The 21,045-nt window shown below is 40.2% G+C and overlaps 1 protein-coding gene across 1 annotated transcript in view; it reads right to left on the bottom strand.

Annotated features, from left to right (window-relative positions):
• Window positions 1-21,045, bottom strand: part of LOC149170272 (GPN-loop GTPase QQT2-like) — a 97,272-nt gene that overhangs the window by 41,375 nt on the left and 34,852 nt on the right. The window contains exon 3 of the mRNA XM_089428975.1: window positions 10,050-10,340. Coding sequence (XP_089285101.1) covers window positions 10,050-10,340 — 291 coding nt within the window. The remainder of the gene's footprint in view (window positions 1-10,049; window positions 10,341-21,045) is intronic.

The following is a 21,045-nucleotide window of genomic DNA, read 5'->3' as shown; positions in this document are numbered from 1 at the left end:
TTTGTCTCGTTATCCTTAGAGATGATTGCAGCCTAGTTAGGATGTCCTTTCTAGGCCTCTTGGCCACCTAAACTTCATCTCCCAACAGCTGTTGTAATAGTCCCTCACTACGAGGCCTTATAAACAGAGATATACACCCCAAAATTATGCATAAAACAATCATGAAACTCACCTCTAGTCTGTGGCCTGATTTGCAAGGTAAGACTACTCCAACATGTCACCTCAAGCCATCCTTCTTGCCTCCTGCAATGGCTAAGAGTTGCGGCTCCTCTTCTCTAAAATCCGCACCCAAAACAGGCCACAAACTCGGACCTGCCTCAGCCTTCCTTGCTCCAAACTCGCACTATATTTCAGAGCTTGTGTGTACCTTAGGATTGCGTTAGGGCATCCTGTGTTAGGGTTGCTTTAGGTCTGCATTAAGGCAGTCGTCTATCTGCGTCTAGGGCTGCCTTCCATCTGCGTCTAGGGCAGCCTCTTTTCCTCCAATGTCTAGGGCTTCCACTCCTAGATTTCTCTTCCACTAAAAACCCAAGACAAGTGGAGAGAAATCAAGATAGAAGTGTGTGTGAAATGACTCTCAAGTCATCTCCTTTTATACTAAAACGTTGAACACATGTGGGGTTTATTTGGTTGCTAGCCGACCTTGTTAAATTGTCTTATAACACAAATAAATTCATAACTCCATGAATACTTATCGGAATCAGATGATCTTTAGATCAATCCTACACCTCTCGATGAGAGGGACCCAAGAAAAATATCAGCTACCATAAATAAGATGACCCACATGGAGTTTGGCCCTAGTTGCCAATTTTAACACTCCCTCTCAACTAGGGAAAACTCCATCTGTTGATCCATTTGTCCGACTGTACTATCTCTGCCATTAGTGCCCTGCACTACTCTGCTGAGCTCTACTCTGCTCTGCTCTGTTTTGTTGAACCATGAAGAAGAAGAATTGATTGAGAATGTCTCATACCATTCTCTACTGACCCGAAGTCAGTTTTATTGATCCCAGATCAATATCACAAGAGAGTGTCTCAAACCACTCATATTGATCCTAGATCAATGGAGGTCATTCTAGCATAGGGAGTATGGTAGATACAACGACGCATCCATCAATAGTACTACTATGGTCCCTAACCCCATTTCCCTGCTCATTGGCCAGATGAGAGGTACTTCCCATGAGTCCCAGACTGCATGGGTAGGATGCCTCGACAGGAGAACCAATCATCAAGTCCCTAAGCTGCCTCGGGTATCACAGGGGAAGGTTGAGCCATTCACCCTGTACACAGCGCACCATTAGGGAAGGGTGAGTCGCCCTATGGTCGTTGGTTGCTCCAATAAGTACCCCAAGCCCCCCAGAGCTCCCAGAGCTCAATGCATGCAACATGTAGGACCCGAATAAGAGGGTCTCTCAACGACTCTAAGTCATTCGGGAAAGTCACAAATTTGACCTTTCCCCGGGGCTTTGACAAAATGTCTGCGACCTGTACATCAGTCTCAAATGTGATGGAGCCTCCTTGATCATCAACGTACCATATCCCAGATAAGGTAGTATTTGATGTCTATCTGTTGGAGCAATCATAGAATACGAGATTCCTCAACAATCGAATCCCCCCCTGGTTGACACAGAGGATCACGGTGGTATCCGTCATGTGTACAAACAGCTTGCTGAAGAGCTTCCACAACCAAGCAGCTTCACACAAGATCATACTCGTAGCTATGTATTCGGTTTCAGCGGTGCTTATAGCAACCGACTTTTGCTTCTTGCTCATCCATGATATCAAAGCAGAATCCAAAGAGCACCAGCACTCAGAAGTGCTCTTGCGATCCTCCACACTGCCTGCCCAGTCAGCATTCGAATAATCATGCAGCTTCACATTTCCAACAGTGTATCTCAATCCATGAGAGATTGTGCCCCGAAGATATCTCAGAAGATTCTTGGCACCAATCCAGTGAGGCTCAACCATATATGAGCTCATCATGCTAACTGCAAAACATATGTTCGAACGGAAGTTCACCAAGAACATCAACGCAAATGAGTTTATGAAACTCAGAGGCATTTCCCAAATCAGATCCAGCATCACTACCATATAACTTCTGAAAGTTAAGGTCCTCGAGGTAGTCACGGGCTTGCATTTTGTTATTCCACATTCGAAATCCAACTCCCTCTTACTTCTGCACATGAGAGGGTCTGCACCTATCAAAAATAGGTCGTCCTCAAAAGGTACCGGTATGAGAGGTCTATCATCCATCCACAACCTTCGAGAAATGGTTTGGATAGGCTTCACTCCTAGTGAATCTCAACTTCATCAAACAGTTATCAATCCTCTCATACTAAGCCTGGGGTGTTTTGCTTCAAGCCATAAAGGGCTTTCTTCCACCTGCACACATGAGATTCCACAACCAAGCAGCTTCACACGATATCATACTCGTAGCTATGTATTCGGTTTCAGCGATGCTTATAGCAACTGACTTTTGCTTCCTGCTCATCCATGATATCAAAGCAGAATCCAAAGAGCACCAGCACTCAGAAGTGCTCTTGCGATCCTCCACACTGCCTGCCCAGTCAGCATTCGAATAATCATGCAGCTTCACATTTCCAGCAGTGTATCTCAATCCATGAGAGATTGTGCCCCAAAGATATCTCAGAAGATTCTTGGCACCAATCCAGTGAGGCTCAACCATATATGAGCTCATCATGCTAACTGCAAAACATATGTCCGAACGAAAGTTCACCAAGAACATCAACGCCAATGAGTTTATGAAACTTAGAGGCATTTCCCAAATCAAATCCAGCATCACTACCATATAACTTCTGAAAGTTAAGGTCCTCGAGGTAGTCACGGGCTTGCATTTTGTCATTCCACATTCGGAATCCAACTCCCTCTTACTTCTGCACATGAGAGGTCTGCACCTGTCAGAAATAGGTCATCCTCAAAAGGTACCGGTATGAGAGGTCTATCATCCACAACCTTCGAGAAATGGTTTGGATAGGCTTCACTCCTAGTGAATCTCAACTTCATCAAACAGCGATCAATCCTCTCATACTAAGCCTGGGGTGTTTTGCTTCAAGCCATAAAGGGCTTTCTTCCACCTGCACACATGAGATTCCCGATCATGAATCTCAAACCCCTCGGGTTGTTCCAAACCTGTGGACCTTGTTCTTCAATAGTTCGACAGAGAGTGACAGAAGTCAACACTTTGACTTATCTAGATAAGAGCATAGATAATCTCTAAGAAGATGATACATGAGATCAGTTGAAGACATGCTGCTTCAACTGATTCTCCAAGGTGACTCCTTCACCTATCATCGTGTTGCATCTCGTCATCATGCTGCATCCATCATCTCAATGCTGGGCCTCATGACCGCTGCACCTTATCCTGCACTATTGCCCCATGTGCCATTGTTGGACCATGTTGTCATACAACATGTCTCATCTGCTTGCAGCACCATACTTGCCACTGTTATCCATGTTGTCCATGCTTCACCATGCTTCTTGTTGTCCATGTGTCTTTGTTGCCATGTCACAATTGTCCTATTCACTTTGCTGCACTTGCTGCTATGTCACCGCTGTCCTATTTTCTTTGCTGCACTTGCTGCCATGTCACAGTTGTCCTATTTATTAGCACTATTGTACTAGTTGCCTTGCTGTCCCATGCATCTATCTATCTGTCCACAAATAGCCCTCAATTTTGCTGCATGTTATTGCTGATTTCTGCCAAGGGTTATGTGCATGTACTAGTCTGATTAGGGCACACCAACAAGCCTACCACATAGGGAGAATACCCCTATTTGCCTCGCTGTCCTTAGAGATGATTGCGGCCTAGTTAGGAGGTCCTTTCTAGGCCTCTTGGCCACCTAAACTTCATCTCCCAACAGCGGCTGTAATAGTCCCTCACTGCGGCCTTATAAACAGAGATATACGCCCCAAAATTATGCATAAAACAATCATGAAACTCACCTCTAGTCTACAGCCTGATTTGCACGTAAGACTGCTCCAACGTGTCACCTCAAGCCATCCTTCTTGTCTGTACCTTAGGATTGCGTTAGGGCATCCTGTGTTAGGGCTACTTTAGGTTTGCGTTAGGGTAGCCTTCTATCTGTGTTTAGGGTTGTCTTCCATCTGCGTCTAGGGCTGCCTTCCATCTGCATCTAGGGTTGCCTCTTTTCCTCCAATGTCTAAGGATTCCACTCCTAGATTTCTCTTCCACTAAAAACCCGAGACAAGTGGAGAGAAATCAAGATAGAAGTGTGTGTGTGAAATGACTCTCAAGTGATCTCCTTTTATACTAAAACGTTGAGCACATGTGGGGTTTATTTGGTTGTTGGCCGACCTTGTCGAATTGTCTTATCACACAAATAAATTCATAACTCCATGAATACTTATCGGAATTGGATGATCTTTAGATCAATCATACACCTCTCGATGAGAGGGATCCAAGAAAAATATCAACTACCATAAATAAGATGACCCACATGGAGTTTGGCCCTAGTTGCCAATTTTAACATTGTTGTTGAAGTTGCCCCCGGAATGATTGTGATCATCATCAAGCTATGTGTCCCTTCTATTTGGACACTCCCTTGCATAGTGGCCAAACTTAATGCAAAAAAAGTACATGCCCTTCCTTCCTCCCTTAGATCCAGGCTTTCCATGGAAATGACCTTTAGACCCTGCATTATTTCTCCTTCTGGCATGAGCAGAGAATGCAATGGGGTTGCTTCTATTAGAAGGCATTTCTTGCTCCACCATTCTTGTTTCTTCTTGAATGCATCTCGACATCAATTCTTCAAACCCTGGAATTCAATCATCGTTGAGGATAGTGGTTCTAAATACCACTCCGGTGGGTGTCCTCCAAGGGTGGTGAGAGTAAGTTCTCTGTCAGGAATGACTTTTCCAATCGAGAGTAGATCATTCTTGATCTCATTAATCCTCAAGAATTAGGATTGAATATCCTCGTCCTTTCCCTTCTTAATATCCTTCAACTTATTCTTGAGAAATAGAATTTGATTAGCATTACTAACCTTGAACATGCCGACCAACCTGTCGTCAGTCTCCTTGGAGGTCTTCAATTCGGAGATGTGGGCCACCAAATGCTTGTCAATGGAATCCTTGATAATCTTCTTTGCTTTGACTTCAGCCCTATTGTACTTGGTCTTCACAGCAACCAGTGCATTTGAAGGAGGTTCAGGGATTTTACCCTGCACATAGTCCATTACTTCTTTGTCTTCCAAGGTCAAATCAAGAGACATCTTCCATCCATGATAGTCAAATTTATCATGGAGCTTGTCTTCAGTCGGGAAGTAGGATGAGGAACCCATTGATCCTTTTGTCCTTGTCCAATGTCTTTCGTGATTGTTGTTTCACTCTTGCTTGGGCCTTGACTTCACCTCACCTTTGATACCATGTTAATTTTAGGCAACAATGGCATGCTCTATGCTTTAGAGCAATTTTACTTCAATTTCTTTATTAGCCCAGTGTCAATATTCAGATCACATCAACATGACACTAAAATGCAGATAGAACATAAATATAAATAGTAGAAGACAAGCCAAGACAAGAGGACACAAGATGTGGCACCAGCCAAGGACAAACCTCAATGTGGGGAAACCCTTGATCAAATCTTCTTTTAGTCTTCAATAGTTCAACACAGAGAGAGTACAATTTACAAATCTGATAATTTATAACAGCAGCAAAAAAGCCCTAACCAAAAAAGTCAACGCTGGTCAACAGGGCAGATTTGACCCTCAGCAAATCAGTCAACTTCAATCAACTTTGGCCTCCAAACAACAAGATAAAACAACCCTACAATCAAATTCAACCCAGTCAAAGTCTGGTCAAACATCCCTCCTGCGGTCAGCCCTAGCTGCACTCAATAGTCAACGTTTAGCCTCGATTTTTGTGCCCAAAAATGCAGCCTGCCCAAACAGAGATAGCCCTCACAAAAATGCAGTCAAAGGAGGTCAACGCATGCTAGTCAACGCTTGGTCAAATTGTCCAGAAGTTCGGTCTCTTGAAATTTTGGCCTTCTGAAATTTCGCTCTCCTGAAATTTTGGATGTGTGGAGAGAGAGAGGCCCAGAAATCCGTACCCAATCAATGAGGAGAGAGAGAGAGAGAAGTGTGAAGATGTGTCCAAATGAGGCTAAAGTCACCTTCTATTTATATGCAACGTTGAGGATGAATAGACATGAGAGTTGGACTTCTGAACCTACATAAGTTCGCTGGCTGACCTTGACAATTTGACCATAATCAAAATAAATTCATAACTTCATTTGTACATGTCAGAATCGGATGATCTTTAGATCAATCCTATACCTCTCGGAGAGAGGAATCCAAGAAAAATATTAGCTGTCATAAGTAAGGTGACCCATGTGGAGTTTGGCCCTAGTTGCCAATTTTAATAGGTATGGTCACATTATTCTCTATGGTATGGTCGCACTCTTCTATGGTATTTCCAAGCTATTCACCAGTGGTATGGATGCTGTTTTTTGTGGTATAGTTTCCTTACTCTTCGATGGATGATCGCTCTATTCTTTGTGGTATGGTCGCACTCTTCTATGGTATTTTCAAGTTATTCATCAGTGGTATGGACGTTATATTTTGTGGTATAGTTTCTCTACTCTTCGATGGTATGATCACGCTATTCTCTGTGGTATGGACACACTCTTTTGCGGTATGGTCAAGATGTTATTCCTCTATCCTCTATGGTATGGACATTTGTTTATGGTATAGATCCTCTGCAATGAGCTTGCAATTTTTAAGTCTTGTATAATCGTTATAATAAAGTATGACATAACAATAGTTTACACGGTGACATTTTACAGTAAGGACAGTGATCTGCTTATGCAATGATAGTGATGACCTTGAAGACAATCACCATAAATAAGAGAAACCTTGTTTGGATTACAATGACCTTGACGATGAATGTGTTCGTACATCTAACAATAGTGTTCTCTATAAGAGTCTATCACCGTAATAGACTCGAGTATTCTATCTCTGTGGTCCTAGAAGACCAGTCTCCAAACTGAAGCAAAAGACAATCTCTGTAATGTGAGAATGATACAACATGACAATGCTCTAATACATGACTATAGGGACCTTGCTCTGATGATAGAGGATAACAGTGTTCGCATGGTTGGTTCAATGACCTTGTTCGTATAGCATTTTCTATGATACTTATGTCAAAGACCTTCTATCAGCGACCATTGATTCAGGGACCTTGCTCTTATGATCTCACTCTTGTGATAAATGACAAGAAGGATATAGATATTTTATATGGCTTGACAAGAACAATGATAATTGACAGTGATGACTCTTGACATGGGTGACAGATGTGATAATGCCTCTATGACAGATATAATATCATATATGATCGTGCTATGGCAGCAGCTTTCTCTGATTACTGGATGTCAGTTAACAAACGAAGTTGTGAACTGACTCGGGGTAGCCCTAGGAAGCCTGACATGATTAATGTATCTCATTATGGATGTACTTTGTATCTCAACGAAACATTTGATGAATATCTAATAAAAGAAAAATTTGGTGGGTTTTCCCTCTTGTGGGGTTTTGCCCTGGTCTTTGTCCTAAACACTGGTGTCTCTGTTGTGTATGCTTTTCTTCTATTGTTCATTTATGTCCCGCTACAAATGTTGATGTTATTGTTCTTTCTACATAATTGCTAATGATGTTAAGATGTTATGGGGTGTACCGTGTATGTGATATAAATGATGAAAAAAAAATTAAAATGCAATTATCTAAAGCAAAGAACAATCTAGCCCTCAGAAAATGGACATAACAATGGGTTTATGTGGCCACCATCCTATGAATAAAATTATGGGAGTTTCCATTGTCAATTAATAAAATCACTTTGCTATGCTTGATATAACCAGTCAACTTCAACGTTTGGAGTGGCGAGAAAATAGTTAAGCCATGGAGAGAGCAGCATCAGCCAAATAGGGCTCAAGAATGTCTTTAACGGATTTGTCTTCTGAGTATTCTTGTGGGAATACATCGATTTGAAATAAATTTTGTTCTTTAAATTTGTGCCCTTTGAAATATTGCTCATCACAATTATAGGAAAGGCAGGGGCATTAGCAATTTTCCATCTCTTTCGGAGATAACTTGTGGATTCTTATGGGTTGTGAGTTGGGGGAGTTGGGTGTAATCACCAAAAGGGAAGTAGGATGATTAGTGAAAAAAGTTCACTTGGTTTGGGCATTGATCACCCTCTCAATTTCTTTAACGTTATCACAAGCTTCCAGCCCTGTCATTGGGCACTACATCATGATGTGTGCACTGATTGCTTCCTTGAGACAGCTGATGAAACATTCTTTAAAATGAATCAGATAGGCCCCCTATGTGGATTGCCAATTCTCAAAGGTGGCAATATAGTTCATAACTATGCTAGCTTGGAGTAAGTTATTAAGCATCCCAAATAGTGAGTGTCACAATCAAAATGAGCATAAAGAACCTGCACAAACTAAGTCCAAGCAATGTAGCCTCCATAAGTTTCCTTATACCATTGCCACCACTACCAACATTTTGAATCCAAATATAAGACCCCTACTTTTAATTTTTCTAGGTCAACAGGAATGCCATGGAGAGCAAAATAGTGTTCCCTTTGGGTAACCCATGCCAAAGAATCGGAACCGTCAAATTTGTTCATGCCAACCTTTGGAAAAAGGTGACATGAATTGTGATCCTAAAAGTGTGGGCAGAGTTAATCCACAAAGAGTGTATAAGTGGCCTGCACTTCATTGACTTGGTTGGACCAATGTTTGGATCTTGTATATGAATATGCAAGTGGACACTTAACACCAGCAACACGTGGCCTTGTCTGTCCATTGTGTCACTCGTACCTCTAGTAAAGACTCAACACCAAAAACTCTGGCTTCAAGAGGTTGGTTCTGAGTAGGTGAGGCCTGGTTTTGGTTTTCTGTGTTGGCCATGATGTGAGTTTAGACCATGACACCACCAAAGATTCTATCAAAATGCTATTCTGCACTTACCTCACCATGATCATTGGCTTGAGAAGACTCTGTTTAGATATAACATGAATCGCTTTATTATCAAGTCCACACAAAAGAGTTACTTGAGAGGTAGATCCAAGCGATCAGCACAATGCAGGGAATCTATCGAGATAGGTCTCTCGCAATGTTGTCGGCAGAACCCTTTTATTCTTCTTTTTTCATTTTTACACTAAAAAGAGCATTACTCCTTGCTGAACATTACTGTGCTAATAGAATTTCCAAATTCCTTCTAGTTGCAATGATGTAGGAATTTCACTCACCAACTGCAAAGACTAGGGCTTGCAAGGTACTGAGGACAGAGGAGTGTCAAGTGCTCTAGCTTTCTAATATAGTGAAGGGTTTCCAACAATAGTTATCAGCCAAATCTTTCATGAACTAACAAGGATAGATCATACCCTTAGCCGTACTACCCAATACCTTGGTATATCTAAAATTAATCCAGCTAAAAACCCTACCCTACCTGCATCAGGAATCACTGAAGCTGATTTTAGCCTCAGAAGCAAAAGGAAAACCTGCTATATGAAAAGTACTATGGCAGAAAGTTGTGTATATTAAAAAGGTACAACTGACATCATATTTTGATAACTCAATAACAGGTAGCAGTATACATCATAGGAAACAGTGTGTAAAAATGGCATTCACTACACTTTGTTTTCCTTCTAAACTTTTCCTTAGAAAGAACTGTATTTACTGTCCTGATTTAGGATGATAATACAGTAACTTTCCTTTTCAAATTGCTAGCAAGGGTATTAAAAAATTCTGATGAAATTTATCTTTCTAATGGTCACCATCACATAGGATATTTTACATGGTAATGGTTTCCAGGTTAATGTACAGTCTGTCTGATGGATTTACAAAGGTAGGTTTGCTGAATAAATGAAGCTGATGAGATGGTGAACTTATTTCAGATGTTTCAAAATGTCAATGGCATACAATTTCTAACAACATTGCAATTTGAGGCCATACTACACATATCATTTTAAAACTCAAGAGCTGGTGTATGCCAATGCTGACCATACCTCTAAAGCAAACTGATGGTGGGACACATCAATCTTGTTAAACACAAGAAGAAGAGGCAACTGTGTCTTGTAAAGAATACTGCAAGCATAAAGCATATTGCTCATAAAAGTAGACGGACTTGTTGAGCGAGGAGTATCGATCACATAAGCCACCAAAGTGGGAAAGGTAGAAGCAAAAGCTTCTGTAATTATGGCTCCTGAAGCAGACCAAGTAAATATTTCTATCTGCCCTGGTGTATCTACAAGAACGTTGTCAAGATCATCTGCCCTTTTCTCCACCAATCCTATAACCTAATGTCAAAGAGAACAGAAGACCATTTTCAGTGTCAAAACCAAAGCATAGAAAATAAATATAACATACAGTAAACAAAATGAAAGCTTATCACATAGAAAATCAAATAAGCCATCTTTCATCCATGGTCAGAGTTGTGAACAAAATTTAAATATGAGAGACCTCAAAGAAAACATCCAATGACATATTTTGTAGTTCGCATGAAGATTACTAATTCAACTATACAACTAACGCTCTGAAGTCATAAATCTACTAAAAATCATTCATCAAATCACATCACAGATCTCATTCACATAAACTTATACATTCTCTGGGTTATGTTGAGAGCTTAAAAATCTACATAGAGATCATCCATCATAATACAAAGTTCATTCATAATAATCACATGCTTATGCTAATACCCAGAAACATGATAATTAAAAAGCTCTATTAAAGTGATATGGCATCATTAATATGGAACAAACATACTAAGACTCATTTCACTAATAATCAGACATCATGGGTGGCAGGTGTGGTGGGGATCATTCTTGATCCCAAGGGAAACATGGAAAGCTCCTTCAAATGGGAACTAGGTAAAGCTTCAAACAATAAAGAAGAGGCATTAGCTCTTTTTCAAGGGTTGAGGTCATCGATGACAAGCATATCAAGAACTTAATTATCATTGGGGATTCACTCTAATCATCAAACTAATGCTCAGAGCCTCCCCTCCAAGCAATGGCATTCTAATAAAAATAATGAAGTGAATCAAGAAAGAAGTTGCCTGGTTCAAAAGTGTTAAGTTCTAACACATTCTCAGGATGCTCAACCATCAAACCAATAACAAGGCCACCATTCTGGAATGTCGCAAAGCAATATTAAGAAGAGGGGAGGTCTCTTTCCTTATCCCATAAGTTTTATATCAATCATCATTATTATGAGAACTTGCATGTCAAACATTTGGCATGATATCGCACTTGGGGTGGTCAATTATCTAAGTCGATGACCAAGGCACATTCATTCTACAGTCCCCCCACACACAGAGGCTAAATGTGGGAACAATCTCATCAAGTGCTCCAGGTCTTTATCATTCCTGCAGATTGTTGGGGTAATTTGGGTAAACTTGACTCGGTCAGAGTAATTTTACCATTGGCAGTTTTTGGGCTTTGGGTTTTTGATAACCCATGGTCTTGCCCATGGTATTCTAATGTAATGTAACCTATTTAAACGCATGAAGACTCCATTGTACTTTGCCTTTGGGCCAAGAATGGTAGATCTATGATTTAACTGGTTTTCCCACAAGGGTTTCCAGGGTAAAAAATTATGGTGTCCATGTGATGTTGATGTTATGTGTTTTGATTTATTTGTTTATTGGTCTTGCATTATTGTTTTATTTCTAACACAGGAGGGCTAATGGCTCTTGGATCCATCTATTGCATGAGGATTTGCGGCATATTGTTGGTCTGTGGTTCATGATTTTGCTTCATAAGGATTCAAATTGGGGGTTTAGCATCGAGATTTCTCCTTTCTGGTTTATCTCTGTGGATCCCGGGAACCATAATTTGTTGGATTTTTGTGTGCTGACCCCAATCCACAACAAATAGGTGCCTTTGACTTGGGCTCTGATTTGTGTGGTTCTTATTGGCTTGGAAACTCAAGTCTACAGGGTTGCCTCAATGGCTTTCATGATTTAACAATTAGTTTGTCTAGGCTGGATTGTGCTACTCTTCACCAGAGGTTCCAATTTATGTCAAAAGTTAGCAACTCAACCTTTGTTTTTGTTCCTATTGGAAAATTGTTAAGTGATCACTGATAACATAATTGTTGGCATAAGTGTGGTGAGCGGTGAAAAAAGGCTTGCACAGGTGTTATGTTGTGAACCAAAAATGGAGCATGGCACGCTGGAAGATGCCCTCTATGTGAAACAATTGAAATTCACAAAGTCCTGCAAAAACAATAGGAATACATCACTAACAACAGAAACTCAATATATTCATTAATTAGTAGAGTGCACTCCCAAGAAGACATTGGATATTCTGAATTTGCTTTCAAAATGGAAACCCTACATAGTCAAAAACGACAAATCAAGGAACTTAAAGCTGAGCATGCAACTCTGTGACGTCTAGTTGCTATTCTAGTAGGAATTAATTCCACAACTCATTCAATTTGTAGATTCTCTATTGGGTCTATAGTGGAGGAGGTTAATAATAGGAGAGAATTCAATAGCAGCAAGGGGATGCGGAAATGTTGAAAGCGGATCAAAATTCCATGACGAATGAAGAGAACCAAGAGGAAGCTTGCAGCCAACATACCTTTATTCAATCATGTCTAAGTTTTGTAAATATTGCTTTATTTTAGGAGCATTTGTTCAAATATATACATGTTTAAAAATTAAAATCCTCTGCAAAGGATTGTTTTGTTATTATGAATTGTCAGTTTCAATTTGTAGACACATCTCAAATATTCTTTTGGCTAGTCCTACTATTATCATGTTGAACAATGCGGCTGCAACAATTTTCTAATACGAATATACCTGTTCTTGTTAAAATAATAATCGCACATCATAATGAAAGATAACATATATGGGTACAGCACGTACCCTTTGTGATAACATCAAAGAGATATGTTTGCTCAAGTGAGACAATTACAAATGAGGCTTAATCCTCTTTATAAAGAGGTGTTATGGTTACATATGATATGGACACTGACCCAATGGGAACCTTGGGGCGGCCTCTAACACCAGGATCGTCCACAAACAACCACTAATAAGTGACTTTCAAGGGGCAATGGAGTCACAAGTCAAGGTTAGCCAAAATATCCCCAACATCACACTTGAGAATGACTTAGAAACACAAATAGATTTGGGAAAGATGCAGTAACAAAAACTTAGACAAATAAACAATACAATAATCCCCCTTGAAATTTAAATTAGTAGGGAATGCAATGATGACAACATCTTCACAATGACGAGGTGCAAGCATGCTCTCAATCGAGATTCCATCTAAGAAACCACAACCTCTAAACAACAAAACACCTTCACATGACCCCTTTAGAACCGATGAAGTAGACACAAGTTTAAGCAGACAATCCTGCATCAGAACTGTAGGCCTCTAAAATACCTTCCCAAACTCAAAATTGGTGAAGCTAATGCATGTTTAAACAAGTAAACGAATGAATAGTTCGAGTACGAAACTTGAATCCCACAATGCTATCAAAGAATATCCTCAAAAAATTGATTTACTGACATAGAAGATGGCAAAGAGAATGTTGGAACTAAAAATTATCCAATGAAGCTACAAGCAATTGTTGAAGTGTAGAAATTCCTTGTAGATTCAAACTACTAATTGTAATTTACTAAAACAACAGACTTGAATCTACTTTACTCATCAATGGAAACAATTAAACGATCGCGAAATCAAGAAGCATACAAGAGTAAGAATTCAATCAACACATTACACAATGATTTCCTGGGGAAAGCCACAGCTAAAAACCCTTGCTATCTATATATTGCATTATTCATAAAATATGAGAATATTACAATGCTTTGCTCAAGCTCAAGCAACCTCTACACTATCTCTATCTGTCTCACAGCTTCCTAGGCAAGCCTGGACAGGCCTAGGCCAATACTTAACCAATTTTTTGCTTGCCCAAGTCCCTATTACCTTGCTTTGTTTCCTTGGGAATTAGCCCACTATTAATTAGGGAAATTCCTCAATATGAATTGTGCAATCCTCATAGGCCTTCTTTTGACTACATGCACCACCTATACAATTCGGATGATTATACAACTGATAGTACACTGCCCTTGAACTCTAATCTCAACTGGGTAACTCTTAGATCTGAGTTATTTATGAGTGAATCATCAGTTAACTGGTTGAACATATGAGCCAACACCCCATTGTCTAGCCTCCTACTAGTTCCTCCATCAGTTGGAACTAGTTTAACTGACTTTAACTCAATTAAACTGAATTAATTAATTACAACTCAAAATAAACTCAACCAGGGCTCCTATAAAGTAGGAGACACTCTACATGACTCAAGTTAGACCCTCAACTCGAATTAACTAAGCCAACTAAGTCAAATTAACTTAGTTAACTTGTACAAGTTGTCTTGTGATGTGGAATTACAATTTTATTCCTAATTTAATTCAAGGACAAAATTAAATTAGGATTTTCTTGTTGCATTTTCAACACTCCCTCTCAACAAGAAAGGGATTATCAGATACCCCAATCTTGCCTCTATGGAACTCAAATTTGCCTCTTGAAAGTGCCTTATTCAAGATGTCTGCATCTTGTTCCTTTGTAGGAATGTACTCCAGCAACATGATTCTCCTCTACACACAATCTCATAGATGGTGATACCAAATGTCGATATGCTTGGACCAATCATGAAAAATTGGATTCTCGGAGAGTTTGATACAACTCTGATTATCACAGTAAATCATTGTAGGATCCATCTACTGACCAAATAACCCAACAAGGATCTTCCTCATCCAGATAGCCTCACAAGTTGCTTGACTAGCAGCCATGTACTTTGCTTCTGTTGAACTGAGTGCAATTGATATCTGCTTCCTGTTGTACCAAGAAACTATTGTTGACCCAATACTGAAGATTCCCCCTAATGTGCTCTTCTTATCGAATGGACTCCCTACCCAATCTGCATCTGTGAAGCCTTGCAGCTTCACTCCCTCTATTTGTCTGTACCAAAGACCAAACTGAGTGGTGCCTCTAAGGTATCTCAACACATGTTTAACTGCCTTCCAATAAAGTTTGGTTGGCTTAACCATTGCTTGACTAAGTTGGTTAACTGCAAAACATATGTTTGGTCGTGTGTTTATCAAATACATAAGTGAACCCACAAGCTGCCTGTAAATAGTAGCCTCCACTACTTCACCTGAACTAGCATCTTCCTTCCTCCAGTTTCCTGCTAGAGGAGTCTCCATGGGTTTGCGCTCTCCATGTGGAACTTCTTCAGTATCTTGTTGGCATACTTGCCCTCAGAGACAAACATTTCCTCATCTCCTTGCCATAATTCCATGCCAAGGAAATAATGCATGAGCCCCAGGTCCTTAATCTCGAATTCTCTTGCAAGATCCTATTTGACCAGCCTCTCATCACCTGTTAGAATTAAATCATCAACATATAATACTATAATCAACAATTTACCTTCAACCACAATATGGTAAAGGTTTGCATTTGCTTCACTTTTGGTGAAGCCCAACTTGGTGAAATAGTTGTCAATCCTGGTGTACCAAGCACGAGGTGCTTGTTTCAATCCATACAGCACTCGCTTGAGTTTGCACACATGCAACTCTCTGTTGAAGGTCTCAAATCCTTCTGACTTCTCAATGTACACCTCTTCCTCAATCACTCCATTGAGGAATGTTGTCTTCACATCCATCTAATGTATCTTCCATCCCATCTACGTTGAAAGTGCTAGAATAGATTTGATTGAAGAGTACCTTGCTACTAGAGCAAAGGTCTCCTCGTAATCAATTCCCTCCACCTGAGAGAACCCTCTGGCCACAAATTTGGCCTTGTGTTTCTCCACACTCCCATCTGCTGCTTGCTTTACCTTGTAAATCCATCTAGAACTCACCACTGACTTGTCTGTTAGTCTTGGGACCACTTCCGAAACATTGTTTTTGATAATGAAGTCAATACTCCTCTACCACGGCATCAACTCATACTGATTTCTACACTGCTTCCTCGAATGAGCCATGTAGCCAATGTACCGATCTAGTGACCTCCTCTACCTGCACTGTGATGTGGGTGCTCCCACATTCTCTCTAGCACTATGTTGCAGGAAACGTAGGGCAAGGGAGCGTTTCCGTATGGAAACGGGACGAAACGCTGAAATGCGTTTGGTACGGCCCTGAAACGCGTTTCAGGCTGTACTGCCACGTTTCACGAAACTGAAACGTGGCCAGTACGGCCTGAAACGCGTTTTAGGGCCGTATGACTCACGTTTCAGCTTTTTACTTGTGTTTTTTTTAAATTTAGTTTGTTTTCTAATCTATTTTTAGGTTATCCTAGTGACTTCTAGTTGCTTCTAGATGCCTGTCTAAAGTTATAGAAATGAACTTTTGCCTTAGTGTTGATATGCAGTTCATGGTAATGTTAAATTCTTAAAGTAAAAGTGATATTCTCCTTTATTTTTCATTTTCATCCTTTTACTTAAATTTTTAACATTACCATGAAATGACTCAGGATGTTTGAGAGTGGTTTCGCCCTCATTGGATTTCATATGGAGAAAGTAGAATTTTAGATCTCACTCAAAATCCAGCAGACTTATCTGTTTTTCAGGATTTCAGGATTAGGGGGATTGCAATGTTTCCATTGGATTTTATCATGTACTAGGGTATGGAACTTGTATTTAATCAAGAGAACCAAGCCCTCTATGCAGGGGAGACTCCCAATAATGAAGAGCATGTAGGGTACTAGGGTATGAAACTTGTATTTAATCAAGAGCACTAAGGTCGTTCGACTATGTAGGAGGAGACTCCCAATCAAGCACGAGACAAGAAATTAGAAATTTCTCATGGCTGATTTTGGATATTTCTATTTTCATTATGTGATCATTCATGAGTAAATGTGATGTAAATTTAGAGACTTATAGTTTATGCATTGACAATTGACAATTTTATCATAATGTAATAAATTAGAATGTATCATATATGCTTTATGATTGCACATATTTCTTAAATGTCCTTATATATATATATATATATATATATATATATATATATATATATATATATATATATATATATATATATATTCGCGTTTCCCCGTTTCCAAAATTTGGGGAGGTCGCGTTTCGTATCGCTTCCCGTTTCAGAAACTCATACCTGTTTCCCCGTTTCGTGCAACTTAGCTCTAGCAACATGCATCAATGTGTCAACCTCTATGGTGTGCTTCCTTCCATCTTTGGAAATCTTTGCATGAGTGGGTGCTTCCACTCTTTGCTCCTTTGCATGTGGTTGCTCCACATCATCCTGAGGTTCTTCCTTTGGAGCTAAAAGCTCCTCATTTGCATGTAACTGAAGCTCCCTCTCAAGGGAACATCTCATGGCCTTCTCTTCATCGAACTTCACATCTCTATGAACCACTGTCATCCTATGAGATGGCAAGTACACTCGATAATTGTGAGGTGTATCAGTGTACCCCACAAATATGCCCAACTCAGTTGTTGGCTCTAGCTTTTTCCTTGCATCCTTGGTAACATGACAGTAAATTGATGAACCAAAGATCCTGAAGTGTGCCACATCTGGTTTCTTACCTAAAAAGCTTTTTTTGGTGTACTCATCCCGAGAATCCAATGAGGACTCCTATTTTGCACATATACAGTTGTGTTGCATGCTTCAGCCCACAAGTGCAACGGTAGGCCCTAATCATGTAACATCGCCCGTGCAACTCCCACAATACTTTTGTTCTTCCTTTCATCCACCCCATTTTGTTGTGGGTTATGGGGTGCTATTAACTCCCGTCGAATGCCTTCTAATGCACAGAAGTTTTTGAATTCATTCAACACATATTCTCCACCATTATTACTCTTGAGAGCCTTAACTTTCCTGTCAATGTCTTTCTCAACAAGTGCTTTAAATTCACAAAATTTAGAGAATGTTTGATCTTTCTTCTGCATGAAGAAAATTCGGCACTTACGTGAGAAATCATCTACAAATATTACATAATACTTGAGCTTGGTCGTGGAGGTTGCTTCCACTCTTTGCTCCTTTGCATCATCCTAAGGTTCTTCCTTTGGAGCTAAAAGCTCCCCATCTTGATGCAGGAGCATTCAGCTCAGAAGAATCATTGTATTTTAGTAGACATAGGGGGGTCTTGTGTTTTAAGGAAGTTGGTTTCCTAAGTGTTGAATTAATGTAATTATTAAGGTTTTGAGTGATTTTAATGAGAGAAGCTAGAATAGGGATTTAATTAAGTATAGTGAGGCATATTTGTAAATGTTCTCGAATGTTGGAGAACATGAGAGATTTAGGATAGTTGAGAGATTTGAGAATCAGTTGTAAATCTTAGATTAGGAGTTGGTTTCCTGATTTGTGGATTAAAGAGGATCCTTGGGGATAAAGATGAGATTTTAGGATTTTGTTGAGAAGTTTATGGATCTAAACCAGGAATTGGTTATAGAATCCTTTTGTATAAATGTAAGCCAAAAAGGTAGAGAAAAAGTTAGTCAAGTTAGATAGTTAGAGGTTGTGAGTTAGAGGTTTGATTGTAAGCCTACGGGCAGTTAGGAAAACAGAGGCCACTGATACAGAAGATCAGGCCAAGGAGAGAGTTCCTATGTAAATACCTGTTTATTAATACAAACAACTTGATTCTGAGTTTGTGTGTATGGAGTAATTTAGTTATAATCTGTGTGTGAACTAGAGTAAGTTTTGTGTAACAGAGGTTGCAGGTGGAATTCGAGCATAACACAGAGAAGAAGAATGATATGAAGGATCGTAATGGATCGCTTGAATCCATTCGAAGGATCACAGTTGAGATTCAGGAGTGATTGTGTTAAGAGCATGCGGAGTTAAGCTCAGGAGGAAGTTGTGATGTAGGACATCTAAAGACTGAAACCTTGGAAGAAACCCGAACCCACGGAAGAACACTGAAGAAACGGCATAAAAACGAAGTAAAGGGAAGAACGAGGAAGGAAGTAAACGTGCACAGGAGCGTCGGATCGTTTAGATCGACAGATATTAATGGTATAAGAAGAATGGCGGAGGAATAGATTTGGATCGTCAAATCAACAATTCTGTTAGATCGACGGTGATCAACAACTGCGGGAGTAGGAGAGTACGGATTTTCTTGATAGTGGCTGAAGTCCCGCACTCACTCCTAGCAGTCGATCTCATATTCAAACTTTTAGATCACAGTCAACTGCAGGGGTTAAGGCCGTTTTAATCCGTGTGCTAGTTGAAGTCCCGCAGGTCGTAGATTGATGGCCTCTTATATCCAACGGATATCGGGCCATAAAATGATCGGACGTTAATTTCAAAACTGGACAGGAACATTTATAGATCAAGGATTTACATTCCTTATCGGCTCCGTAAGGGCGGGAAATCCTCGTGCAAGTGCCTCACCCGATATCGCTGTTAACCGTTGGATCAAGTGTGCTTTGATCAACAGTGCGGGATCGCCAATTAGTTTCGCATCGCAATATGTCATGAGTGGATGAACCTTGGCCTTAAGAAAATGTGATTTGTGATATACGATGCTCGGGTGTATCATCAACCGTCAGATTGAAGGGTGAGATCAACAGCAGAGATTGAAGCCGATAAGGCTTGGGCCTGAGCGGACCCGAGAAGTTTATCAACACGAGTTAAGTGATTTGAGTTCCGGCGGATGAATGGGTTTAAGTGGCGATATGACGCGACAGTCGTTGATCTGATGGAGTGAAATCAACGGTGGAGGCTGAATGCGATAAAGGTGAGCGTCGGAAAATGTGCAAGGTCATGGAATGGCGGAAAGGTAAGGTTTAAAGCAGTTTATGTAATATTTCTATTATACTAGAGTTATAATAGAAATAGCAGAGTCAAAGGTATTATGGTTTAAGTCGGGTTTTACCAAAGTCTAACCATGGTATGGTTAAGACGAGCGGATATTAAGAATTAACCAAAGGTTAAGAAGGGTTGAATAAAGTTCCGCTCAAAAGGATTAATTAAGGTTAAGACTATGGACAGTCAATTAAAACATTTCCGCATGAGATTTAATCAAGGGATCTTAAACCTTAATTTATGAAGTTTTGACTAGGCACGGTAATTGAAATTCCTGGGACAAATGAGATTATGCATTTTATATGCATACTATGGGTAAAGTCGGCTTAGGCTGGCATCACATCTGCATGTAACTAAAGCTCCCTCTCAAGGGAACATCTCATGGCCTTCTCTTCATCGAACTTCACATCTCTACGAACCACTGTCATCCTATGAAATGGCAAGTACACCCGATAACTGTGAGGTGTATCAGTGTACCCCACAAATATGCCCAACTAAGTTGTTGGCTCTAGCTTTTTCCTTGCATCCTTGGCAACATGACAATAAACTGATGAACCAAAGATCCTGAAGTGTGCAACATCTGGTTTCTAGCCTAAAAAGATTTTTTTGGTGTACTCATCCCGAGAATCCAATGAGGACTCCTGTTCTGCACATATACAGTTGTGTTGCATGCTTCAGCCCACAAGTGCAACGGTAGGCCCTGATCATGTAACATCGCTCGTGCAGCTCCCACAATACTTTTGTTCTTCCTTTCATCCACCCCATTCTGTTGTGGGTTATGGGGTGCTATTAACTCCCGTCGAATGCCTTCTGATGCACAGAAGTTCTTGAATTCATTCGACACATATTCTCCACCATTATCGCTCTTGAGAGCCTTCACTTTCCTGTCAGTGTCTTTCTCAACAAGTGCTTTAAATTCACAAAATTTAGAGAATGTCTGATCTTTCTTCTGCATGAAGAAAATCCAGCACTTACATGAGAAATCATCTACAAATATTACATAATACTTGTGCTTGGTCGTGGAGGTTGTCGAGAATGGTCCACACACATCTGAGTGAACTCTTTCAAGGATCTCTTGCGCTCGATTGTCCTTATCATGAAAGGTGGCTTTGGTGTACTTCCCCAATGTACACCCTTTGCATGTATCTCTCTGCTCTAGTGCACCCATCGGAAATCCTATAGAAATCTGTTGCATGATCTTCAAAGCTCCCTGGTGCAAGTGA

The sequence above is a fragment of the Pinus tabuliformis genome, chromosome 4_2 (genome assembly GCF_031772625.1).
Source record: "Pinus tabuliformis cultivar Carrire ecotype Pingquan chromosome 4_2, CPIR1, whole genome shotgun sequence".
NCBI classification, from domain to species: domain Eukaryota; kingdom Viridiplantae; phylum Streptophyta; class Pinopsida; order Pinales; family Pinaceae; genus Pinus; species Pinus tabuliformis.
Note: the sequence above shows the minus strand (reverse complement) of the source record. Positions and strands in the feature narration are given on the sequence as shown.